The sequence below is a fragment of the Aquarana catesbeiana genome, linkage group LG03 (genome assembly GCF_042186555.1).
Source record: "Aquarana catesbeiana isolate 2022-GZ linkage group LG03, ASM4218655v1, whole genome shotgun sequence".
Taxonomy (NCBI): domain Eukaryota; kingdom Metazoa; phylum Chordata; class Amphibia; order Anura; family Ranidae; genus Aquarana; species Aquarana catesbeiana.
Genome location: NC_133326.1, coordinates 677,988,222 through 678,015,186, shown reverse-complemented (window position 1 = coordinate 678,015,186; position 26,965 = coordinate 677,988,222). Strand labels below are relative to the sequence as shown.

At 42.7% G+C, this 26,965-nt stretch overlaps 1 protein-coding gene and 2 non-coding genes across 3 annotated transcripts in view; all 3 read right to left on the bottom strand.

Moving 5' to 3' along the window:
* Positions 1-26,965, bottom strand: part of CNTROB (centrobin, centriole duplication and spindle assembly protein) — a 101,366-nt gene that overhangs the window by 45,360 nt on the left and 29,041 nt on the right. Inside the window, exons 2-9 of the mRNA XM_073622926.1 lie at positions 24,052-24,429; positions 23,686-23,773; positions 23,543-23,600; positions 21,384-21,534; positions 19,712-19,828; positions 16,203-16,319; positions 16,024-16,122; positions 5,665-5,871 (exon numbers count right to left, since the gene is read on the bottom strand). Of these exons, the coding sequence (XP_073479027.1) occupies positions 5,665-5,871; positions 16,024-16,122; positions 16,203-16,319; positions 19,712-19,828; positions 21,384-21,534; positions 23,543-23,600; positions 23,686-23,773; positions 24,052-24,408 (1,194 nt within the window). The 5' untranslated portion in view covers positions 24,409-24,429. The remainder of the gene's footprint in view (positions 1-5,664; positions 5,872-16,023; positions 16,123-16,202; positions 16,320-19,711; positions 19,829-21,383; positions 21,535-23,542; positions 23,601-23,685; positions 23,774-24,051; positions 24,430-26,965) is intronic.
* On the bottom strand, positions 23,039-23,112 carry TRNAT-AGU (transfer RNA threonine (anticodon AGU)). The gene has a single exon. It is a non-coding gene; the product is annotated as a tRNA-Thr (tRNA).
* TRNAL-UAG (transfer RNA leucine (anticodon UAG)) lies at positions 26,252-26,333 on the bottom strand. Its single transcript has one exon. It is a non-coding gene; the product is annotated as a tRNA-Leu (tRNA).

Sequence of the window (26,965 nt, the reverse complement as noted above, 5' to 3'; positions counted from 1 at the left end):
ACAAAATTGACGTCCTTTTTTTCCCACAAATAGAGCTTTCTTTTGGTGGTATTTGATCACCTCTGCGGTTTTTATTTTTTGCGCTATAAACAAAAAAAAGAGCGACAATTTTGAAAAAAAAAAAAAAAAGCAATATTTTTTTACTTTTTACTATAATAAATATCCCCTCAAAAATATATAAAAAAAAACAATTTTTTTTCCTCAGTTTAGGTCGATATGAAATCTTCTACATATTTTTGGTAAAAAAAAAAAATAATCGCAATAAGCGTATATTGATTGGTTTGCGCAAAAGTTATAGTGTCTACAAAATAGGGGATAGTTTTATGGTATTTTTATTATTAATTTTTAAATTTTTTTATTAGTAATGGCGGTGATCTGTGATTTTTATTGTGACTGCGACATTATGGTGGACACATCGGACACTTTTGACACTATTTTGGGACCATTGTCATTTGTACAGCGATCAGTGCTATAAAAATTCACTGATTACTGTGTAATGACACTGGCAGTGAATGGGGTTAAACACTAGGGGGCGATCAAGGGGTTATGTGTGTCCTAGGGAGTGATTCTAACTGTGGGGGGGAGGGGCTTCCACTCACATGACAGCGATCACTGCTCCCGATGACAGGGAGCAGTAGATCTCTGTCATGTCACTAGGCAGAACGGGGAAATGCCTTGTTTACATAGGTATCTCCCCATTCTGCTGGGTCCCGCGATCGTGTCACGGAGCTTGCGGAGCGCGCCCACAATGTCGCATCTTAAAGGGGACGTACCTGTATGCTCTTTATTTTGCCCACCCGTGCCATTCTGCCGACGTATATTGGCGTGCGGCAGTTGGGAAGGGGTTAAAGCTAAACTCCAGGATAAGCAAATATTGTCCTAATGTATTCATCGTGTGCATTCTTCCTTGAATCTTGGTGAGCTTTGTGCATTTCTTCCAGAACTGTGCAGTAATCCAGTGTGCATTTACCTCCTGTAATAAAGACCAGTCACTGCTGCTCTCTCTCCTTGTGCAGGGTGACTGGTCTGGTATTCGCCCCCTCCTTTAGTTTTCTGCAGGCAGCCTGTAGTGGGTGTGGCCTGCAGGGCCCCTCCCACAGCTCTGCTCTCTGTACAGGCTATGTACAGCACAGTGATGATGTCACTGCTACTTTTACAAGGCAGTAACTGGGTTTGCAAAGGCATTTGGTGGATTTATATCCATTGTGACTATTGGGGAATATAGGAGTATTCTTCAAAAAGTTTCCGCGCTTTTTTTAAACTATTAAATATAAAAAAGTGCGGAAACTTTTTGAAGACCCCTCATATTTAAAAAGTTAGTTCACCTTTTCACAAAATATGAAAAGGTGAAGTAACTAACACCCCCAATCCCCACTACACTTACCTTCTTGGATGATTAGCTTTCATTGCTCACGCTAGTTGATGTAGTGGCCCAGGCATTTCTTTCTTTTGGGGGGTCCCTGAGCAATTCTCATTGGTCAGCAGCAGTACTGAACAACGCCTGCTCACCACCATGATGCTACCCAGCCTCTGGGCTGTGTGCTGCATTTCTCAAATGCCTGGACTGATACACCGCCTGCGTGGGTAGCAGAAGATAATCAAGGAAGGAGAGAAGTGCAGCGGAGATTGGGGGGTGTGGGGAGGCTGTAGTGAGTTAGTTCACCTTTTCATTTTTGTAAAAAGGTGAACTAACCCTTGAAATTAAAGTTTTGTGCCCAGAGTTCAGCTTTAAATTAGAACTAAAAAGTCAAAACTTTTTTCTTTTCAATTTTTGAATGGAGTACAGATTAGAACACCTGTCAGTTTTTATTGCAGTCTGTGTCCCGTTTAGAGAGATTCACCCTCTCGCTTTCTCCCGTTTACCATTATCATTGAAAGTAAAAGAAAAAGTTTTGGGTCATCCCCAGAGAAGTAATAGAGGGGAAATCTTCCAATGGGGACACTAGTTCTGTTAATTTGGGGGTCTCCAAGGAATTCTCCTAATTTGCAGGGATTTCCTCTCACTTCCTGTTTGGCTATGGGACAGGAAGTGAAGGGAAATCTCTGTAATGGGACACAGATGGCAAAAAATAAAAATCCGACAGGGATTATAACCCTTCCTTACTCTATTCAAAATTAAAAAAAAAAAAAAAAAAAAAAAAAAAAAAGGTTTTGCCTATAGTTCTACTTTAACCACTTGCCGATCACTGCACACCGATGTACTTTGCCACAATGGCAGCGGTGAGCAAATGGGCGCACCTATACGTCCCCTTTATAATTGGCAGGGCTAGCAGGTGCGCGCAGCGCCTACAGCGTGACTGTGCCTGCAGGTCCCTAGGACTCTATGGTCTCCCGGTGATCGTGTCACGGAGTGGCAGAATGGGGAGATGCCTTTGTAGGCATTTCCCCGTTCTGCCTAGTGACATGACAGAGGTCTACTGCTCCCTGTCATCGGGAGCGGTGATCGCTGTCATGTCTGTGGAAGCCCATCCCCCCCCCCCTCAGTTAGAACACCTCCCTAGGACACACTTGACCCCTTGATCGCCCCCTAGTATTTAACCCCTTCCCTGCCAGTGTCATTTACACAGTAATCAGTGCATTTTTATAGCACTGATCTCTGTATAAATGACAATGGTCCCTAAATAGTGTCAAAAGTGTACGCCATGTCGCAGTCATTATAAAAATCGCAGATCACCGCCATTACTACTAAAAAAAAAAAAAAAAAAAAAAAAAGATGAATAAGAAAAACCATCCCCTATTTTGTAGACGCTATAACTTTTGCGCAAACCAATATACGCTTATTGCTATTTTTTTTACCAAAAATATGTAGAAGAATACATATCAGCCTAAAAACTGAGAACATTTATTTTTTTTTTTTTTTTTATTTGAGGGATATTTATTATAGCAAAACGTAAAAAATAATGCCTTTTCTTTCAAAAATTGACTCTCTTTTTTTGTTTATAGCGCAAAAAATAAAAACCTCAGAGGTGATCAAATGCCACCAAAAGAAATCTCTATTTGTGGGAAAAAAAAGGACGTCAATTTTGTTTGGCTGTAACGTCGCACGACCGCGCAATTCTCAGTTAAAGCAACACAGTGCCGAATCGCAAAAAGTGCTCTGGTCAGGAAGGAGGGTAAAGTCTTCCAGGGCTGAAGCGATTAATGTACATGAAAAAAAAAAAAAAAAAAAAGAAATTTGCGGGCCACTATTGCTGGCCTGCTTCTGAAAATGCCAATTGCCTTGCTGTATCTGCATTTTCCTAAATCAGTAATGTTGGATAATTAAGTCAGAAAAGTCAGTAACATTGGTACTCTTCCTCTCTATGGGCCAGTTCACACCACATGCAGTCCAGTGCTTTTTTTTTCTGCATTAAAAACACATGAAAAAAAGATTATATGGATTTCAATGGCATAGTTCACACCAGTGCAGTCAGTTCCAGAAAAAAAAAAAAAAAAAAAAAGTAGAGCATGCTGCATTTTACCTGAGTAAAACGCATCAAAAACACACCGGACCACTGTACAGTAAAAAAAAAAAAAAAAAAAAAAAAAAAAAAAAAAAAAAGAAGCCACAGGAAAGAAAAAATAAACTAAAAACAAAACAAACAAACACATCTGGTATGCATCCAGAAACGCATCAAAAACGCACTAGAATGCACCAAAAATGTGTTAGAAACACGCATGCAAAAAGCATCCGGAACGGATCTGGAGTGCGTTTATCTGTTCCACATCAGTGACTTCAGAACCACTGAAACCAAAGAATGACCATGAAATCTGAGCAACTAGTATTGCTGGGAGAGGTCAATGATGGTAGTCCACAATTTTCCGTCAAAACAGGTGCACTTTAAGACAAACTGTAGTTAAAGCTGAACTCCTGCCTTCCCTTCAGGGCCAATTCACACCATAGAAACGTAGTCCGGATGCGTTCCAGATTCTTTTCTGCATCTGCGTTTTTTACGCGTTCCGGTGCATTTCCCCCCCTCTTTTTTCTTAACCTTAAAAAAAGGACATGTATGTTCCAGTGCATTTTTGGCACATTTAGGTGCATTCCAGTGCGCTTTTGATGCTTTTTACAGGGTTCCAGTACAGGAAAAACGCAGCACATTCTACTTTTTTTTTTTCTGGAACTGGAACGCACTGGTGTGAACTATGCCATTGAAAATCATATAACCCATTTTCCATGCGTTTTTGATGCAGGAAAAAAAAAAAAAAGCACTGGACTGCCTGTGGTGTGAACTGGCCCTTAGTCTTGTACAGTTGTACCAGCTCCTCTCCTGTACTGAAATGGCTTATGCCCTGTACACACGGTCGGACTTTGTTCGGACATTCCGACAACAAAATCCTAGGATTTTTTCCGACGGATGTTGGCTCAAACTTGTCTTGCATACACACGGTCACACAAAGTTGTCGGAAAATCCGATCGTTCTGAGTGCGGTGACGTAAAACACGTACGTCGTGACTATAAACGGGGCAGTAGCCAATAGCTTTCATCTCTTTATTTATTCTGAGCATGCGTGGCACTTTGTCCGTCGGATTTGTGTACACACGATCGGAATTTCCGACAACGGATTTTGTTGTCGGAAAATTTTATATCCTGCTCTCAAACTTTGTGTGTCGGAAAATCCGATGGAAAATGTGTGATGGAGCCTACACACGGTCGGAATTTCCGACAACAAGGTCCTATCACACATTTTCCGTCGGAAAATCCGACCGTGTGTACGGGGCATACCTCTGATTTTACTGCACACTGTGAGCTTCTCAGTATGCATTAAAATCTATAGCAAGTAAAACAGAGTCTGCCTCATTTCCTGGCTGGATGACATCCAGCATCATCTAGTGTTTTTTCCCCCACAACCTGACTGTCCCTTGGCTCCTGTCTAAGTTGGCCCCTAGTATGTGTATGTATGAATGGGAGTTAGGGACCTTAGATTGTAAGCTCCTTGAGAGCAGTGACCGATATGAATATACAATATATATGTAAAGCTGCATAAATTGTCGGCGCTATACAAGTACCTGTAATAAGTAAATAAAAGGAAGCGGAATTTGCTTGCACACATAATAAACATGCGTTAGAAGACCTGCACTCCCTAGAATAAATGTGTTGGAAGCCTTCCCTACCTTAAGCCTCGTACACACGATCGGATTTTCAGCAGACAAAGCGTTAGACTTTTGTCCGAAGGGCGTGTGCCAGGAACTTGTCTTGCATACAAAACGGCACACAATTGTCAGCCAACAAACGCGAACGTAGCGATGTACTACGTGGAATTTCAGCTCTTGAGCGCTACCCTTTGAGCACCTTCTGCTAATGTCATGTTTGGTGAGCATTGATTCCCGAGCATGCGTGTTTGTACTTTGGACTTGTGTGACAGACGAGGCGAAAATCTGACAACAAACCGTTGTCCGATGAAAATTTACTAGCCTGCCATCCAACATTTGTTGGCGGAAAGTTGGACAGTTGTCTGATGGAGCGTACTGACGGTCGGACTTAGGCCAACTGTCTGTCATCACACAATTCCCGGACAAAAATCTGTGTGTACGAGGCTTTAGTCCGTACACTTCTCAGCAGGGGGTTCACAAAGTAATGTAACGGGAAAAAAAAAAAATCATACACACAATAGTAGATTTGTGTTTGGCTGTTACAATATATTACCTCTTGTGGAATTGCAAATTGCCCTTTTCAGTTCTCACCTTCTCCTTCTCCAGCTCTGTCCTTCCCTCCTCCTGCACTCTCCTGCACTCCTCCTGCAGCTCCCTCTCCCTCTCTTCCCAGGTCTTCTGCTGTTCCTGCATTCTGTATTGTATTGAGTCCAGCTCTCTCTGCTCCTCCATTCGGGCCTCTTTCTCAGCCTCCTGTTCAGCCTCCAACTGGGCAACTTTGGCAGCTTGCTCATCGACCTACATGGAGTAAATGTTACAGATAATCCAACACTCAGGGGCACTCTTCAATGAATGTATTAAAAAAGGGACAATGTTCAAATTTTCTGTAAGATAATGCTTTGTGCTAAGGCAAAATATTTTTTTTAGAGAAGTATGGCTTTTGAAAAAAAAAAAAAAAAACTACGGCTGTTACCGATTAAAATTTTCATGTTCGATTAATCGATTTTTTTTTTTAAATCGATTAATCGTCTAATTTCGATTCATTATAAACGAATATACAGATCCAACTACTTTTAGCTGATTTAGCACCGTTGTAATGGCAACGGCCGAAGCCAGACATAGCGGGACACCGTGCCCATAATCGCAGCCTCATCGTGCCCATAATCGCAGTCGCACCGTGCCCATAATCGCAGCCGCACCCATAATCGCAGGCTCACCGCGCCCATAATCGCAGCCGCACCCATAATCGCAGCCGCACCGTGCCCATAATCGCAGCCGCACCCATAATCGCAGGCTCACCGTGCCCATAATCGCAGCCTCACCGTGCCCATAATCGCAGCCTCACCGTGCCCATAATCGCAGCCTCACCGCGCCCATAATCGCAGGCTCACTGTAGTCAGTGCCTGTGCCTGGATTGCCCTCCTCCTAGATCAGCTTGTGTGATAGACAGAACACTGCGTCTTTCACACGAGTGCTTATAATCCTAGCCTCACCATGCCCATAATCGCAGCCTCACCGTGCCCATAATCGCAGCCTCACTGCGATTACACACCTAGACAGAACACTGCGCCTATCACACGGGCTGATATGGGAGGAGGGCGGGGCTTTTCTCACAGCGCGGCCAAAGTTTTCACATTCAGCTCCGTGACACACAGCGGGAGATGCCCGCAGACTGTGTATGACATATAGTGGAGGAAGAGGAGGAGGGAGCAGAGCCACAGCTTGGCCCAAAGCGGCCCCAGGGCAGGCAGCCTACCAATCAAAAAAATTTTGATCAATCAAAAAAATTAAAGATTAATCGAGGAATTAATCTTTAATTTCCACAGCCCTAAAAAAACACACCAGGCAGGTCAGGGATAAAGTTGGGGAGTTTAAAGCGGCGCTTTTTTCCCAGCAGGAATGCGGGGGAATGCAGTTCCGGCACCTCCAGCAATGAATGTATGTAATGGCAAGGATTGCTGGAGTGTGCTGGAGGATCTATTGATGTTTGCTGCTGGGGGATATATTTTTGTGTGGAAGTCTATTGTTGCTAGTAGGGGGGGGGGGGGTCATATGTTTCTGGGGGGTCAATTGTTGCTGGGAGGGATCTACTGTTGAGGGAGAGCTCGATTGTTGCTGGCTCCTGGAGGGTCTACTGATTCAGTCTGCTGGGACATCTGTTGTTGCTGCTGGGGCGGTATTTTTATGTGGTGGGTCGTCTGTTGTTGTGTGGTGAATCTATTTTTGCTGGGGTGAGGTCTATCATTGCGGGGGGGGGGGGGGGGGGGGGAGGTGTCTACTGTTGCTCACTGCAGGGTATCTGTTTTACGGTCTTTTTTAGCATTAACAAATTCCATGCAAAGGACAGTACAGTAGTAGCAAAAATGATACTCGTTTCTGTATTCTCTAAAAGGGATGGTATTGGGAGGTTGGTAGGAGGTGGAACCAAGGAACGGTGCTCAGAGGCGGGTAGAGAGCAGAAACAAAGGGTGAAGGTCAGAGTTCCTACACCTATTCTCTGAGAAAAAAAAAAAAAAAAAGCACTGGTTTAAAGCAGGGTTAGGTTATAAAAAAAAAAAAATATCCCAAGCTTTGAACATCTCATGGAGCACTGTTCAATCCATCATCTGAAAATGGAAAGAGTATGGCACAACTGCAAACCTACCATGACATGGCCGTCCACCTAAACTGACAGGCCGGGCAAGGAGAGCATTAATCAGAGAAGCAGCCAAGAGGTCCATGGTAACTCTGGAGGAGCTGCAGATATCCACAGCTCAGGTGGGAGAATCTGTCCACAGGACAACTATTAGTCGTGCACTCCACAAATCTGGCCGTTATGGAACAGTGACAAGAAGAAAGACATTGTTCACACAGGGGCAACCTGTCAGGTGACTTAGCGGCAGTGGCAAGAGTGGCAAGAAATCCATTGTTGAAAGAAAGCCTTAAGAAGTTCCGTTTGCAGTTTGCAAGAAGCCATGTGGGGGACACAGCAAACATGTGGAAGAAGATGAAACCAAAATTGAACTTTTTGTCCCAAAGGCAAAACGCTATGTGTGGCGGAAAACTAATACTGTACATTACCCTTAAAACTAGGGGTGTCCCGATGCCGATACTAGTATCGGTACCGATACCGAGCATGTGTGCAAGTACTTGTACTCGCACAAATGTGACTGGGAATGCGGCGGAACTGGAAGTCAGCAGGCGGAGAGGTCGGAGCAGAGAGCAGCAGTGGAACTAGGGGTAAGCTGGCCGGGGCAGGGGTGCAGGGTGGCAGCCGCATATTCTGTCAAAATCGGAGACCGGAGACCGGAGCCGTCACATTGGGTAAAGGAAGTGATGTTGTGGGTCTCCCTCGGAGGTTAAACATCATGACGCCCATATTGGTACACCCTGATCTTGGCCGCAGTAAGCCAGCAGCGGACATCTTGTTACACCCAGCCCATATAGTTCAGGCTGGATGTAACAAGAGGTCCGCTGCTGCTTACTGTGGTCGAGTGCAAGGTGTACCAAGATGGGCGTCGCAGCATACTACTGTATATGATAAATGACATGAATGAGAGGAAAGGAAGGATTTTGCAATGCTATATGCCATATAGCATTGCAAAATCCTTCATGTAATTTATTATGCCAGGCCAGCAATTGCCACTCAGTGCTGCATTTCAGTGCCACCCATTAGTGCTCATTAGTGTCACCTATCATTAGTCTGTATTGTGCTTTGAAAACGGTCACGACATTAAAAAAAGAAGTATCGGTAATTGGTATCGGCGAAAAAAAGTCTTGGTACTTGTACTCAGTCTTAAAAAAGTGGTATCAGGACATGGACCCTACCTAACAACATCCCCACTGTGAAACATGGTGGTGGCATCATGTTGTAGGGATGCTTTATTTTCAGCAGGGACAGGGAAGCTGGTCAGAGTTGATGGGAAGGTGGATGGAGCCAAATACAGGGCAATCTTAGAAGAAAACCTGTTAGAGTCTGCAAAAGACTTGAGACTGGGGCGGAGGTTCACCTTCCAGCAGGACAACAACCATAAACATACAGCCAGAGCTACAATGGAATGATTTAGATGAAAGCATATATCATGTGTTAGAATGGCCCAGTCAAAGTCCAGACCTAAATCCAATTAAGAATCTGTGGCGAGACTTGAAAATTGCTGTTCACAGACGCTCTCCATCCAATCTGACAGAGCTTGAGATATTTTGCAAAGAAGAATGAACACAAATGTCACTCTCTAGAGGTGCAATGCTGGTAGAGACATCCCCAAAAAGACTTGCAGCTGTAATTGCAGAGAAAGGTGGTTCTACAAAGTATTGACTCAGGGGGGCTGAATACAAATGTACCCCACACTTTTCACATATTTATTTGTAAAAAAAAAAAAAAAAATTGAAAACCATTTATTTTCCTTTCACTTTACAATTATGTGCCACTTTGTGTTGGTCTATCACATAAAATCCCAATAAAATACATTTACGTTTTTGGTTGTAACATGACAAAATGTGGAAAATGTCAAGGGCTAAGAATACTTTTACAAGGCACTGTATTTTATGGTAGAAGAGACATGCAGAGTCTATTTTGCCATAAATATTTATTTGCTAGCCGTTTTTTTACATTTCAGATTCAGATTACATTCACTTTAAAGCTGATCTCCAGCCAAACAGCTTAATGCACAGTTGAAAAACATATGGGAGCTTGAGGGCAGGAGGCGGAGCCTAGCAGAGAAGACATGCATTGTTAGAGCTCCACACCGCTGAGGAGAGAAGAGAAGGACAAAGCGGAGCCTGCAGGCTCAAAAGGTATCCATTTGAACCTTTTTACCCCAGGGAACAAACTGTGAAAGTTTGGGCAGGAAATATGGTACTGGGAGGAAACCGTGGCAGAAATAAAAATCACCTCACAAAGAGCTCACAGGCACTCACTGCAGCTGAAGCAGCTCCAGTCACCTCACAAGATACAGCATCAGGGCGCTCTCACAGACAGAAAATGTCACAGCAAGACTCTCCATTTGAGTCAGATACAGAACAAATCCTCTCACAAACTTCTCCACAAGCCTCCTCAGCATCCCCAGTAATATTATTACAATTTGAAAAGATGCTTCATAAGGCTTTAAAACAAACCTCAGACCAAATAACAAAAAGCCTAACCAAAGAAATAAGAGAGCTGGGAAACCGCACCGCAGCCTTAGAAATAAAAATGGATGAAATTGAAATTACAACCCAAGAAAATATAACAGAATTGGAACAATTAAAAGAAGAGAATTTAATACTTCAAACTAAGCTCGAAGATTACGAAAATAGAGCCAGACGTTCAAACTTACGCATAAGGGGAATACCTGAAACTGTGACAGACCTGCAATCTACTATTACTGCTCTATTACAAGAACTAAAGCCAGATATCCCTATTGAACGTTTAGAACTGGACAGAGTACACAGAGCCCTCACAGCCAAAAAGAAAGATGGACCCCCACGTGATATAATCACAAAAATTTCATTATTACAGAACGAAAGAACAAATACTAATTGCTGCAAGAGAAAAAAAAGGAACTTAATTTTCAAGGACACAATTATCAAATTTTTGCTGACCTATCCCAACTTACTATTACTAAAAGACGATCCATGAAACCCCAACTAATGGAACTGCAACGCCACAACATTATGTATCAATGGGGCTTCCCCTTTTCAGTCAGATTTAACTACCAAGGTACAATTTACAGAAGCAGATCAGCAGATGAACTACAACAAACCCTTTTAAAATTAAATCTGACAGAACCCACAAGCAGCAACTCTCCCACACGCAGAAGAATGGCATCATCTTCACCTTCAGGCAGCACCCAGAAAATTTCAGAACAAAATGGAAATCATCATTCTCACAAAAGAGGCCGTTATGCCACATCATCCATGGACCAAGAAGATTCAATGGACTGACATCCTAATTCCTGATATCTCTTCATTTATTATACTAAGAGATGGTTCTCTATAAAAAACCTATATTTATAACTGAATGTAACTGCATTCTGATAGTCACACACTGTGTGGGATCATGTTACATTCCAGTTATATTTCTTATTACTTCTGATTCATATAGCCTTAGAATATATAAGTGAAATAAGGAAATTCTTGTTCAGTTATATATTATCAGGAAATAACAATAGATTTATTACTTTTTAGGACAAATATGTTCAATAATCCAGAAGTAATGGAAGCTTTTTCTTAAAACAAATATATTATTACCTAACTAGTTCCTAGAATTATGTTTTTGTTTATTCTAATCTGAAGTAATACAACCTCAATTTTATGAGTTAACATATCTAAACAGTTACATATGAATAAAATATGTAATTGTTTACTCTAAAAGGGTTAAAATCCCAAAATAATTCTTTCTAACTGAATTATTTAGCCTAGGGCAAGACTAACCATATACAACCACCCTGGACTAAATAATTTCAACAAAAACTATATTCTGCACTCCAACTAATGAAACATCATTTTGATGTCTTTTGACATAGCACTTCTCTCCTGTAAGCGGAAGATCCGTGTACCCCCATTAGCCCTCCTCATTCTCCCAACCATATTATGTGGGAGTGTGACGAAGGCACTTATTCCCCTGAGAGAGATATTTATTCTCTTTCACGGGTAAATTGTAATTACTTGCAAAAAATAATTTATACAATGTATCATCTAATCTCATATGTTTTTTGTTTACTCTTTACTCCAGAATTCACTGGTTTCTTTTCTATCTATTCATCTCTTCAGTCCACACAGGTTGATCTGCGCAGTCAGCTCTGCATAACAAAAAGTAAGTCAAAACTATTTGATCTATTGCCATGGCACCATTGAATATACTTTCCCTGAATGTTCAGGGAATAAATGTCCCTCAAAAAAGGACCAAAGCCTTCCGTACTTTCCATAACAAGAAGGCTCACATAGTATGCCTCCAAGAAACACACTTCACCAAAGATTCTACTCCAAAATATATTTCTCCTTTTTATCAACAAATTTACACGGCTTCTGCCTGTACCAAGCAAAGGGGAACTCTAATTGCATTTCACCGATCCACACCATTCACCTTATCATCAGAAATTAAAGACCCAGAAGGTAGATACCTGATACTCATGGGTTATATAATGGATACAGCAATCACGGTGATTTCCTACTACGCTCCTAACACACAACCTACACCATTCCTCTCACATATTTATAAGTGATTAATACACACAAAATAGGAACAGTGATAATGTGCGGGGATTCGAACCAGGTCCTCCTCTAGATCATATTTTTCTAACAATAGGAATGATACCAGAAATTATTGCATCAGATATAATTCCGATTCCGTGGTCTGACCATAATGCAGTATACACTACTATAGCCTCAGCCATACCAAAAGCGCATGACCCAACGTGGTACTTACCGGACATAATGCTCAAACACCCACTACATCAGATGCCCATTGAACAAGCTTTAAAGGAATACATACCAATTAATAATACAACAGACATCTCCCCAATAACACTGTGGGAAGCTCATAAGCCTGTCTTGCGTGGTACAATACAAAGACAAATGGCACTATTTAAACGGGAACGCAAAAATCTAGCAAAAAAACTAGAACTCAATTTTAATGCAGCCTACATATCATTTCAAGATAATCCATCTCAGAGTACAAAATCTCATCTGGAAAAATCTAGATTGGAATACGATCTATTTCTCACTGAGTCAGTTGATAAATCCCTCAAACGCTCCAAACACAATTTCTACATGAATACAAACAAACCAGGTACATATTTGGCTCGGGCATTAAATTCAACTAACAAATCTTTCAAACCAATACGTTTGAAATTATCAAAAAATGTTTACACTTGTAATCCAGTTAAAATAGTCCATAAATTTCACTCACATCTCGCAACTTTATACAAGACAAACAATGAATTTAATCCTACAGAAGCTGAATCCTTCTTCTCAAAAATAACCTTACCTGAGTTATCTCAGAATCAAAAAAGCAGTTTGGATGAGCCTATAACTATAGATGAAGTTGCTAACGCCATAAAAGACCTAAAACTTAACAAAAGACCAGGCCCAGACGGCTACTCGGCTTTATACTATAAAACATTCTCAGAAATACTCTCTCCCATTCTCACTGAAACTTTTAACAAACTTCTAGATGGACATTCTTTTCGACAAGAAACACTAATGGCAATTGTTTGTATGATCCCAAAACCCCTTTCTGATGATACTTCCTGTGTGAATTATCGGCCTCTCTGTTAAACCTCGATATTAAATTATTAGCAAAAATAATAGCAAAACGCCTCAATAGCATTATAGGAAAATTAATACATAGAGATCAAGTAGGCTTCATGCCAAATAGACAGGCAGGCGATAATATACGCAGGGCAGTGTTATTGGCACATATTGCTAAAAAACGGAAAATCCCTTTATGTTTTCTATCTCTCGATATTAAGAGGGCATTTGACACAGTATCCTGGCAATATATGCAATATTCATTACAAAAATGGGGTTTTGGACCCCACTTTTTAACATGGATCAAAGCATTATATAATAAACCCAAAGCCTATATAAAATATGCTGGATACAAATCTGAAGCCTTTAATATTGAAAGAGGTACCCGACAGGGTTGCCCGTTATCTCCCTTATTATTTGCCCTTATACTCGAACCCATGGCCCAATACATCAGAACAAACCAAACTATAACTGGCATTGAAGTAGGAGGTATTACACACAAATTATGTATATTTGCAGACGATATATTACTTTTTCTATCATCACCACAGGTCTCTGGTCCTAACTTAATACCAGCTCTTGATGGATTTGCAGCCCTATCCGGCCTTATGATTAATCCTAAGAAATGCCTAGTGCTTAATATTTCACTCACAAACATGGAATTGATCCCGGCTAGGGCTGCACTCCCATTCACATGGGCAGAAAAATCAATCCCATATCTTGGAATTCATTTAACAGCATCTCATTCTGACTTATTCTCAACCAATTATCCTCCTGTATTAAGACAGATCACAAATCTAATAAAACAATGGTCGCAACTTCCTTTATCCTGGATAGGGAAGATTAATGCAATCAAAATGACTATTCTACCCAAATTGCTTTATCTATTCAGAGTCCTCCCTATTCCAATTCCTTCCTATTTTTTGAGAATAGTACAAAAAAAAGAGCAACTTCGTTTATATGGGGCTCTTCTAAACCACGTATACCTATACACACACTACATCTTCCCAAAAATAAAGGAGGCCTGGGATACCCTAATTTTACTAACTACTACAGAGCAGCACATTTGGCCAGTCTGTCCAAATACCATGCAAAACAGGAAATCCCATTATGGGTATTTATAGAGGCTTCAGAAAATGACCCTCTATTAATATCAAATTTATTATGGCTTGATCCTAAAGACCGCTTTAAAATTCACAATCCCATAACTAAACACTTCTTATCTCTCTGGGATAAACTAAAAACCAAATATCAGTTACAATCTCCACACAATCCTCTCCTTTCTTTTAACAGAAATCTGGCCTTTTATCCGGCATGGATCTACCCAAATTCTTTTAAAGCTTGGACAACATCAGGCATTCAGACACTAAATGACTTCATAGCATCTAAATCATTCCTTTCATTCCCATCGCTTAGAGAAAAATATGATCTACCAAACTCTGAGATATTTAGATATCTCCAAATCAAAAATTTCTATACACCATTCCTAAAGGGGGATACACCATTATCCCAATTATCCATTTTTGAATCAATCTGCACAAAAGATCCATTTGCTAAAGGTACAATTTCATCACTTTATAATCAATTATATGGAGTAGCAAATCTTAATAGACCCTCTTACGTTCAGAGGTGGGAGGAGGACCTGGGACGAACTTTAGAAGACACGGACTGGTCTAATATATGGCTCACATCTAAGTCATCTTCACCCAACATCTTGGCACTGGAGACAAATTATAAAGTCCTAACTCGCTGGTACCTTGTACCCGCTAGAGTGGCAAAATATTCACCTAATACCTCAACTCTTTGTTTTCGAAGATGCCCAGAAATAGGCACATATTTACACATGTGGTGGACGTGCCCAGTAATCCAAACCTTCTGGAAGGAAGTCTTCGTGATTGCATCTAAAATATTTAAAAAAAAAATACAACCAGATCCATATTTAACTTTACTTAATCTAAAACCGGAATGGTTAACACTCTCTCAATTCAAACTTATGATCCAACTAATAACGGCTGCAAAACAAACAGTGGCCAAGGCATGGAAATCTCCTACATTGGTACTAGCAGAAACAATTCACAGAATGAATAATACAATGTCCCATGCTAAGATGGTAGCCATCGATCAAAATCAAATTCCAAAATTTGAAAAACTTTGGCATCCTTGGATAAAACAACAGTTCCTGTCAAATTTCAATGACTCTGTCCTGTTGCCATGGTAATAGATTAAATGACACAGAGACACCCATTCTAAGGCTTCAAAGAGAACTAAAAAGAATAATAAACTGACGAGCGGGACAACCTTGTGGACCATACCTCTACCTTTCAACCCTTTTTCTTCTTTCTCTTTCCTTTTCTCCACCTTACGATTAAAGCTCATTATCAGAATTTATTTGACCTATATACACTCTACTTGTAAACAATATGTATAGTAGGTATAAATCATTTAAATACCTACAAAAGTAACTAAGGAAATGATATATATCTTTAATTTAGGTTTACGTGAACCCAATGTTTAATATTTGAAATTTCATGATATTTACCTATATAAACCCTACTGTAAAACAATGAGCTTACTTTATAGATCCTTGTAAACTTTCTTTATGTATCTTTATAACATTGTATACTCAATAAACTTCTTTTGACAAGAAAAACATATGGGAGCTGTGTGGTCACCAGGACAAGAAATGATGGGGAAAATGTCCCCAACAGAAATGCAGAACACAAGAAAATGTTGATCTCTCACCTGTTTTTGCAGTTCTAATTGGCGATCGTCTGCTGCATGCTTTTCTCTCTCCAGGGACTCCAAGACCTCAGACAGCTCCTGCTGCACCTGGCTTAATGCCTGAAAGATGGAGCAGACTATAAAGAGAAGAGCTTGTGTAGAATGTAGGCCCTACTCAATATGGTCAATCTCTGGCTCACCTTCTGATCCTTGGATCCGGCTCTCTCTGCCTCCTCCTTCTCCTGCTTCAGACGACGAACGGCCTCCTCACGCTGTAGCTCCTGCTGCTTCCAACCTCCCACAACCATGGCCAGAGTCTGGAAAGGAAAAAGGCCATCAAAGCCCATGTGTACCTTTTCTTTCTGTGATACATAACATATATCACATACCATATACACTGATCAGTCATAACTTTAGATCCACTGACAGGTAAAGTGAATATCATTGATTATCTCATTATAATGGCATTTGAAAGTGGATGGGATACATTAGGCAGCAAGCGAACATGTTGTCCCTGTAATGGAGGTGTTGAAAGCAGGAAAAATGGGCAAGCGCAAAGATTTAAGTGGCTTTGAGAAGGGCCAAATTGTGATGCCTAGATGATTGGTTCAGGGGATCTCCAGAACCGCAGCTCTTGTGGGATGTTCCCAGTCTGCAATGGCCAGGACCTACCAAAAGTGGTCCATAGAAGCAAACCCAGCAATTGCTGAAACTTAAAGCTTGTTCTGATAGAAAGATGTCAGATCATGCAGTGCATCGTAGTTTGTTGTGTATGGGGCTGTGTAGCCGCAGACCAGTTAGGCCAGTGTCCACAGCCAAAAGCACCTAAAATAGGCATCTGAGCACAAGAACTGGACCACAGGTGCAATGGAAGAATGTGGCCTGGTCTGATAAATTCAAGAATGGTTTGAGAAACACAAAAACAAGTTCAAATTCCCGAGATCTCAGTCCAATAAAAGCATCTGTGGGATGTGCTGGAAAAAACAAAACAAGTCTGATCTATGGAGGCCCCACCTCACAACTTAATAGATACGTTACTGATGGCTTGGTGTCAGATACCACAGCATATCTTCAAAGGAATAGTAGAGTCCTTGCCTCGACGGTTTATGGTGGGTGGTCAACAAGATATGGCTGACCAGTATATACAGTATTTCCCTGTAAAATTTAAAGCCCAATCCCATATTTCTGCAGGACCTGGCCCTGCACTTCTGCCTTTCTCGCCTAGCCTAAAATGAGGTCTCATTGAACCCCGCCCCCTACCAAAGTCTACCAACATTACATAACCCAGGAGTCTTCGGAGCAATCTTAAACTGCATTACACATGCACCTTTTTGTCAAAGGCCATCAGCAAGAACCAAGAGAAGACAATCGGCCACCACACTGGATTTGCTTGGTGTGTGAGTATTTGTTTTGTGGAAACCCAGCGAACAAGGTAAAAGGGGAACATAAAAAAAAAAATAGTACAGGGGGGGAGTAAAGTCTCTAGTACATAAAAATAAGCACCACCTGCACCTACAGCCCCATGTCAATGAAGTGATCAGTGCCCTTGCCAATGCTGTGTCCACATGATTGGGAACCACTTTGATTGGTTCCCGATTGTCTGTGTGGACCAGAGCTGTCAGGGACAGATGGGGTTGAGAGCCACCAGCCATGCAAATGTCAGCTTTTAACACTCAAAGAAAGGAGGGATGTTTATTGACATCTGCCCAGCATAGGACATCATGCTAGGCAACGCTTACAAAACAACCATAGGCAGGAAGAGTTTGTTTAACTCCAGCCAGTGAGAAAGAGCTAGAACGTCTAAGGCCCCTTTCACATGGGCCTGATCTGTTTTTGCGCAGCAGGGGATCCGTCTGCTGATCCCGTTAAGCTGAGTGGGTCGGGCGGATGACAGGTCCGAAGGAAAAAAAAAAATGCACATGGCTGGTGCGCCCCTATCTTTTTGTAAAAATATTTAATGAATAAAATGATAAAAGGAAATTACTCACAAGCGGTTGTAAATAATGGCACAATGTAAAAATACACCGACTAGCAGCATACGGTCTAGGATGAGCAAAACCTTCCAAAAAGGTCATGGAGGAATGCACAAGCATCACTACCAGCTGACGCGTTTCGAAGGGACCGTCCCTTCTTCCTCAGAGCTAAGTAGTGAATGCTCCTTCAGCAGTCCCTGTGTAATATATATATATATATATTACCTGAAAGGCAATATCAGTGGATCAGGGAGGGCGCCCGGGGCCCCTCCCCCCTAAAGCACCCCTCCCTCCCACACCCCCCGACCACATGGGTGAAAAAGTAGACCAATAAAGGACTAGAAATCAATAAAATTAGTAGCTGTAAAACAAATAGATAAATAATGTGTAATGAGAGCATACCTAGCCCTTGGTATTAGGTCTTGGCATGCTGCGCATATGGAGTGCAAAGATGACATGAGCTGCATGAACCTAGTATACAGGGGGACCTCCCATTACAACCAGACGATCGTGTCAAAGTAGAACGTGTACCTTCTATAGCTTCTCAGAAGTCCCGTACATGTAAAAAGCCTCACCGTCAGAAATGTAATGCGCCAATAGTTTCTGGGTAATCCCGTCCTGGAACACACGCTGATGTGTTTGCGCTCCAGGCAAGAGGAAGAGGCGGGATACGCAGCACTTCCTCCGCGTCGTTCGTCGCCCGTCGAAGGACTGCTCGGCGCCATATTGCTGGGGGCAGAATACAAAAGGAAATCAGGGCCAGCCGCCCGTTAGAGCCATCCGACGTCAACCTGAACACACAGCTGCCTTGCAGGCAGCAGCCCAAACGCAACAGAGGATCATATGGCCCCTACAGAGGGACCGAAATAGGCCCCTGTGAAGTAGTAAATAGTAGTATAAAAATGGTGATAAATAACACATAGGAGGATAATTAATAAAAAAATGAATAGTTGATGATAATGAAAAATCATCTTTGCACTCCATATGCGCAGCATGCCACTACCTAATACCAAAGGCTAGGTATGCTCTCATTATGGACAGCTCTCTATTGGCATTATTTATTTGTTTTACAGCTACTAATTGATTTCTAGTCATTTATTGGTCTACTTTTTCGCCCATGTGGTCGGGGGGCGTGGAAGGGAGGGGCGCTTTAGGGGGGAGGGGCCCCGGGCGCCCTCCCTGATCCACTGATAGGGCCTTTCAGGCATATATATACAGGGATTGATGAAGGAGCGTTCACTACTTAGCTCTGAGGAAGAAGGGACGGTCCCTTCGAAACGCGTCAGCTGGTAGTGATGCTTGTGCGTACCTCCATGACCTTTGGAAGGTTTCGCTCATCCTAGACCATATTGCTGCTAGAAGAAGAAAGAAGAAAGAAGAAAGAAGAAAGAAAGAAGAAAGAATCTCCTAACCATACCTGTTGTCTTAAGAAAATTATATATATATTTATGTACATATTATTACAAACATAATTCGCACCAATATGCAGTATAGTCCCTGATATCCACAAAAATGAGTGCCTGCTCACTTCAATGCTGATTTTAAACTTTCATCTGGCATGTGGTGACACATTAGAACTGTATCTATAGTAATATGAACTGATAAATGGCACATCTTTTGAAGAAAACAATAAGAATAAAAAAATAAAATAAATGAAAAAAGTGAGATGATGGATGCTTTATTCATTTCCCTTGAGCTGTACATGAGGCTTGATGTGATTAGGGAGAAAGTATCACCTGGTCCAGCTGCTGGATCATGGCGTCCTTTCTGCGGTCGGCGGTCATGGAGATGGACAGACTTTGCTGTAATTCCAGCATCTCGTTCTGCAGGTTTTGGATGTGTCGCTCCAGGTGCTGCATGGCGAGAGAGAAAACAAGATTGCCATTGTAAAGTTTGACTTAGACACAACCATTGTGGACATGATGGGGGGGGCGGGGGCATATGCAATGGGAGGTTAATTATAAAACAGGCAAAGTGGTTTAATTCAAGCTGGACCCATGTGATGCATTAACGAGATTACAGCGCAGAGGCTTAACAGCTGATCCGGAGTCAAGACAGAAGAACACGGACACATTGGAGGGAGGGAGAGATCGGGCAGAGACAGAAGCAGATAAAGAGTTGCACTGCATTGGCATAAAGGCAAATGTCAATTGATGTTTCGCTTGGCTGTTGTGCACGCCGCACACACATGCAGGCATACGCACACACACACCCCAGCTACCCTCTGAGAGTCTAGATCCCGAATGTGTGTCACTGTACCTTTAATTACTCAGTAACCTCTAACTAAGCTTATCTCTACAGACCCCATTCAGGACAAAGCAACAGAGACTCCTTAGCCACTTGCCTACCGAGCACTTTCACCCCCTTCCTGGCCAGGCCAATTTTCAGCGCGGTCGCACTTTGAATGACAATTGCGCGGTTATGCTACACTGTACTCAAACTAGATTTTTATCATTTTTTTTGAGACAGATAGTGCTTTCTTTTGGTGGCATTTAATCACCACTGGGTTTTTTATTTTTTGCTAAACAAACGAAAAAAAGACCAAAAAAAAAAAGATTTTATTAGTTTCTGTTATAAATCTTGAAAATAAGTAATTTTTCTCCTTCACTGACATGCGCTGATGAGGCTGCATTGACAGGCACCGATAGGCTGCACTGATGAGGCTGCATTAAAATGCAGCACTGATCGGCATTGATAAGCAGCAATAATAGACACTGATGGGCACTGACCAGCAGCACTGAGAATCGGGACACTGATGATCAGTGTCCTGATTCTCAGTGCAGATGTCCCCACTGAGGAATGTTCCTTACCAGCTCTCCTCTCCTCACGTGCTGTCAGCGTGAGAAGAGGAACAGTGATAACCAGCACCTCCTGTTTACTGTGATTGGACACAGGTGATCACATGGTAAAGAGCCTATGTCATAGGCTCTTTACCGTGATCAGTGATGAGCTGTGTCCCACCGATCGCCACACTGCACCCCCTTGGGTGCACATACGTAGTGAGAATGGGAGGACATCATATGACGTCCATCCAGACAAAGAGTGCTCCCGCCTGTCCTTCATTTTACTACATGGCAGTGGGAAGCAGTTAAAGTGGTTGTAAACCTCAGACATGAAGTATGAAAAAAGCATATCCCTTTAAAGTCTACTTTTCTCAATTCAGAGCACCAAGTGCCATTTCTGTCTGCTGCTTCCTTCCTCTGCTATCCTCTGAGTCACTTCAGACAGATTCACTCTCAGAACTTTTAGACCTCTCACAGGAGCACAGAAAAAAAAAACTGCAGAAAGCCAATAGCAGCAATCCTACAAGTTCTCTAGAAGAAAAATAAATAGAGGGTCATGACCAAGGAGAGGTGAAAACAAAGAGCACAAATAGCTTTGCCTGTAATAAAGAGACATAAGGGATACCTTGCGTCGTGCGGTCTCCTTTTCCAGAGAGTCTCTAAGTTGCAGGTCGGGGAGAGAAGGTGCTGCATTATACAGTGTGGAGTAACGAGGGAAAAGACCCTCCAGACCGGTAAGAGATAAAGGAGGAGAAAGGTCCTGCGCAGGCCGTGCACTGAAAAAGAGAGGAGGGAGGAAAATCAGCACACTACTATAGTTATTTTCACCTGGAGAGATCAACAATAAAGAAAAAAAACAAATTCAATCTTATTACATTATTGTTTATCAAGCGGTGTCCCTCAACGAACGTGAAAAATATTCTTGAATTTTGGACTTGTAACCAGTACTCCTGAGTCTCCTGTAACTTCAGATTCTCCACTGACCCTATAGCTTATGTGTCACCAGTACTCCTGTGTCTCCTGCAACCCTAGAGCCTCCAGAGACCCCAGCATTAGAATCTGCAGTACTTCTGGAGTGACCACAGAGCCTCCGTGTCTCCAGTAACCCCAGAGCTCCCGTGTCTCCAGTAACCCTTTGACCTCAGAGTCTCCAGACCACGGCAATAGAATCTGCAGTAGTCCTGTTTCTCCAGTAAACCCAGAGCTTCAGTGTCACCAGTAATCCTGTGTCTCCTGTGACCCAAGAGTCTCCAGAGACCCCAGCATTAGCAACTGCAGTACTTCTGTGTCTCCAGAGCTCCTGTGTCTCCTATAACCCCAGACAGAGTCCCTACTGACCCCAGAGCTCCCCTGTCACCAGTACTTCTGTGTCTCCTGTAACCCCAGAGTCTCCAGAGACCCCAGCATTAGAGTCTGCAAAACTTCTGTGTCTCCGGTAACCCCAGAGCTCCCATGTCACCAGTACCCCGGTGTCCCCTGTAATTCCAGAGTCTCTATTGATCCCAGAGCTTCCGTGTCACCAGCACTCCTGTGTCTCTGGTAACACCAGTGCTCTCGTGTCTCCATTGACCTCAGCACTTCTGTGTATTTAGCGACTTCTGTAACCCCAAAGCATCCTTTCTTATGCAGTGACCCCGTAGCATCCTGTGTCTCCAGTGCACCCCCAGCACCTCTGTGGCACCGTTATCTCCACCCAGCCTCAGGTACACCTTCTGCATTTCCTGAATGGTTTCTCTCAGAAGATTTAGACCCCCTCAATGGTATACCAGTAGAACAAGTCACATGAATCAGGGGTCAGTATAGAAATGTTGCAGGCCGCTTGGCAGCAGGGCTCAGTTTCTCCATACTTAATGGAAACCTAGCTAACTTCCTTATGAAAATGCTAGCTGCTTCGCTATCCCTGGTTTAAATATCAGAGTCCCTGCCAGGGACCATCCAAACAGCCACTGGAAGTAGAACTCTGACCAGCATGCTTAGCATGGCAACTAACATGTTCAGAAGGCCTGCAATTGTGTAATGGGCGATCATCCAAGGCAAAAGGCGTTTCTTTGCACTGGTCTTCAATGTGCAGAAATGAACAAGGTTTGAAACCTTTTTGTTCCAGTAAAAGCTGCAACTAAATAACCTTTTGCCTTGAAATCTATTGACATACAAAAAGGAACCCAACAACTATTCTGAGAATGGGCAAATATTGTTGGTTTTTTTATAGAACTGACACACCCATGTGTCCACTATTATTCTCTCCAGAACGACTTGTGGTCAAAAGGAAAATGAAAACAAAGGCACTGCTGAGATTCGAACTCAGGATCTCCTGTTTACTAGACAGGCGCTTTAACCAACTAAGCCACAGCGCCCTACAGAAAGCACACCTGAAAAGACATGCTAACATGACATTCTCATTCACATTGGCATGCCCTTGCTGATCAGCAGTAATATCTAGCACACTGCTGCTACATAGCACAGTGTAATATAACATAAGCAGTCTCTAGCAATATGGTTACAATTCTTTATTTAACCACTTCACCCCCAGAATATTTTCCCCCTTAACGAACAGGCCATTTTTTTGCGATACGGCACTGCACATTCGTGCGATGTTGTACCCAAACAAACTTGATGTCCTTTTTTTCCCACAAATAGAGCTTTCTTTTAGTGGTATTTGATCACCTCTGCTGTTTAAAAAAAAAAAAAAAGAAGTAGGATAGTCTGCATTTTAATACAATTTTTATTCAGTGCGTAATAAAGACTTTCTATTACGGTGCATCCTAGGCGCAGAGTGTGACATACCTCAGTAGGGTGCTTGTACCATCACTGTGTCGCTCCAGAACCTTATCAAGAACGTCACCTATAAAGAGAAACATGATTAATGGATGAATCCGGCACTTTACGCCCCTATACAATGCCACATACACTGCATGTTCTCTACTTACCATGTACGGCCAATGCGCCACCCCCGGTCAGCATATTTTTCAGGTGACACCTCAGAGACTCCATCTGGGAGATGTAGGAAGAGGCTTCCTATAAAAATTAAATGAATACCTTTTTAAAAAAAAAAAAAAAGTACCAACCTAACAACATTTTCCAAGTCTAAGGGGTTGTTTACATGTGCATTGTTCTCTGAAGAGTGATCCACGTAGAAATGGGCCCTCAGGGAGGCAAGTATTCTACTCTGTTAGGGCGTTTGGGTGTCACCTCTTCTCTTGTAAGGCACTTTCTTTTAGGATTTTTTTTGCTACTCCAACAGGATCACTTTAAGCCCAACTGCCATCCTATTGGAGTACAATACTAGGCCTTACCTTACGTCCAGATGCCTCTACACCTTCCTGCAGCCTGTGGTACATTTCATCAGCGAGTTCGTCCACCTCGGAGGTCATGGTAGAACCGTCAACCGGCTTCTGCTCTGTTGAATTGGTGTGGTTGGGTTCCATGTCTTCTTCATCAAGCTCTTGGCTGCGTCTCAGGGAGGCGTATAGCTTTGCGGTGACTTCAGATGAAGCTGCACGTCGGATGGCGGAAGGGGAGAAGAGGGCCGGTGGAGGTGAGGAAGGGTTGGCGATGGAACGGTGAGGGGATGGAGGAGAGGACAGAGGAAGAGGCTCTATACCGCTGAGAAGAGAAGCGTCTCGCAGTGTGAAGGCATGAGGGAGAGCCATGAAACACAAAAAGGGTCCAAGCTGGAAAAACAAGAGAAGAAGTTTAAATGACTTTGATGTTCACTATAACAAAAACTCCATTACATCACACAAACAGTTAAAGCTTATTTTCACGCCTAAATATAAAAAGGCACACATTATTACAACCCTAGATTTGTTAATAAATCCATTATACTTATTTTTTTTAAATGTACCTAGTGCCAGCATCTACCCCCCCCCCCCCTCATTAGGATGCCGATTTTTTTTTTTTTAAATAAAACCTTTTCACCATGTCATCGCTGGATCTTTGCGCTTCGCTATGCAATACAGAAGGTTCCTGGCTGGTGGGAGGGGTCAACAGGGCGCTTTTCAAAGCTCAGGATGGAGGGCGGGAGGAGGAGGAGCTGGCCAAATTAACTTTTCAAGTTAACCGGCAGGTGATTGGTTACTAGTATTACAAAAATTATCAAGAGAGCCATTATAGTATTACCTACCTGGGGTTTATAGGTGGTAACCAGCAATAAGTTATACACTTTATTATATGGATCCTGCTTTAAAGGAAATGTTTTGTATTCCATAAATAAAAGATGTAAAAATGTTTTAAAACGAAATTGGTATCGGAGTTATTGTGCCAATATATTTCATTTATCTTGACAATTTGTGTAATACTTATGAATTAGGACGAAGGCACCGATTGCTCATTGATGTCCACAGCACCACACTGTGTTGGCATTGTGAATTGACATGACTAGTTACTAGAACACAGGGCCGTTCTAAGCAGCCAATCACCAGCATGTTAATATGAAATGTCACTCTGACAGCTCCCACTCCCACCGTCCAGAACTGTGCTGCCTTCCACTCTCGCCTCTGTATACATAGGTAGGATACGGTTTGTGTGTAGGGGTGATATTAAAGAAGTAGAGGACACTGCTATGGGAGGGAAGAGCGCAGAGGACATGTGCTTGCGCGCGCATGTAGACCCCCCCCCTCCCATAGCAATGTCCTCTACCACCCTTCACATCACCCCCCCCCACAGTACTGCTCTCTGCCCCCCCCCCCTTCATAGCAGTGACCTCCGACCCCCTTTCCCCCCCCCTATCAGTGTCCTCTGCCGCCTTCTTCCCTCCCATAGACAGGTAAAATCAGAATCCCCAGCTACTTTCTAGGAATTCAGATTTTTAAAATACCTGTCTGACCATCCCTTTGATTTCCTCCTGCAGCAGCTGAAAGCCAGCTTCTCTTCCTCTCACTCCCATCAGCGATGCAGATGCCATTAGGAGGAAAATCCAGGGGATCGGTTCCAGTAAATGCCTCCCCCGCTGCCCCTCCTGTCCCTGCTTCCCAGCCCCCCCGTGTGCTGCCCCAACAGGGCTCCTAAAAAAAAAAAAAAAAAAAAACTGACACCAACCTCTGCCCTATTGACAGACACCATCCACTTTTAAAGTGGTATTTAGTTAGCCCTTGCTAGTTAATTTTTTTTTTTTTTTTTTTTTTTAAAGAAAAGAAGAAGAGCTGAACCCCAGTGATCTTTGATCTCTTCCATGTTGTTCAGGTAGATTCTCCACCTCTGAAAGGTTGTCTACTCCTGGGGTAGATGATGCTGGACATCCTTCCAACCAGAAAACGAGGTGGACACTGAATTGCTGCAGTCCACTGTAGTGCAGTACTCAGGCTGAGAGGGTTTGCCGCTTGCAAATATGTTAACAAGGAAAATCTAAAGCAAACAAAGTAATCTTCTATTCAAGCCATCATGTTTGTAGTCCAAAACAGGACACGCAGCCTGGTGACAACTCTACTCCTTCCTTAGATACAGTGGAAGAGTGAAAGTAGCAGCTTTATTGTAGTCCATGACAGTAAAATTACATGGCAGCGGTGGGATTCGAACCCACGCCTCCAGAGAGACTGGAGCCTAAATCCAGCGCCTTAGACCGCTCGGCCACGCTACCACCAAACACCTATCTCTCCCTGTGGTAGAGATGAGGATCTAGGTTGCTCAAGCACTGTTCAGGAGAAAATGCTCAGGATATCGGAAGCAGGCCCAGTGATGTCACCCTCTGAAAGTTGTAAAATAAGTATTTTCTCTTCTAACATCTTTTTTTTTTTTTTTTGAAAGGCCAAGTACACTTGTCCTTTTTGCTCCCTTTTCCACCCAGGCGCACCTAGCATTTGCTTCAGCTCCAAGGAATCCTGGGCCATTTCCTTTGGCTCCCATGAGTCCTGGGCCACTTCCTGTGGCTCCCATGAGTCCTGGGCCACTTCCTGTGGCTCCCATGAGTCCTGGGCCACTTCCTGTGGCTCCCATGAGTCCTGGGCCACTTCCTGTGGCTCCTTTTTCCTTTGCTCCCGTGAGTTCTGGGTATATCCTTCAGGCTTTCTTTGGCTCCCATCAGTCCTGGTTATTTCTTTTGGTTGGCAAGGTATATCTTTTTGTTGTTGACACAAAGTTGTGCAATAGAGTTGATATCTCTGCAGGGGTCTGTTACATGGAACACGATGTTGCATTCCTGGAGAATTTGTCAAAGCAGTTCAGTATTTCTAAATGTAAAATAATGCACCTATGGAAAAAGCATCTCTCGAT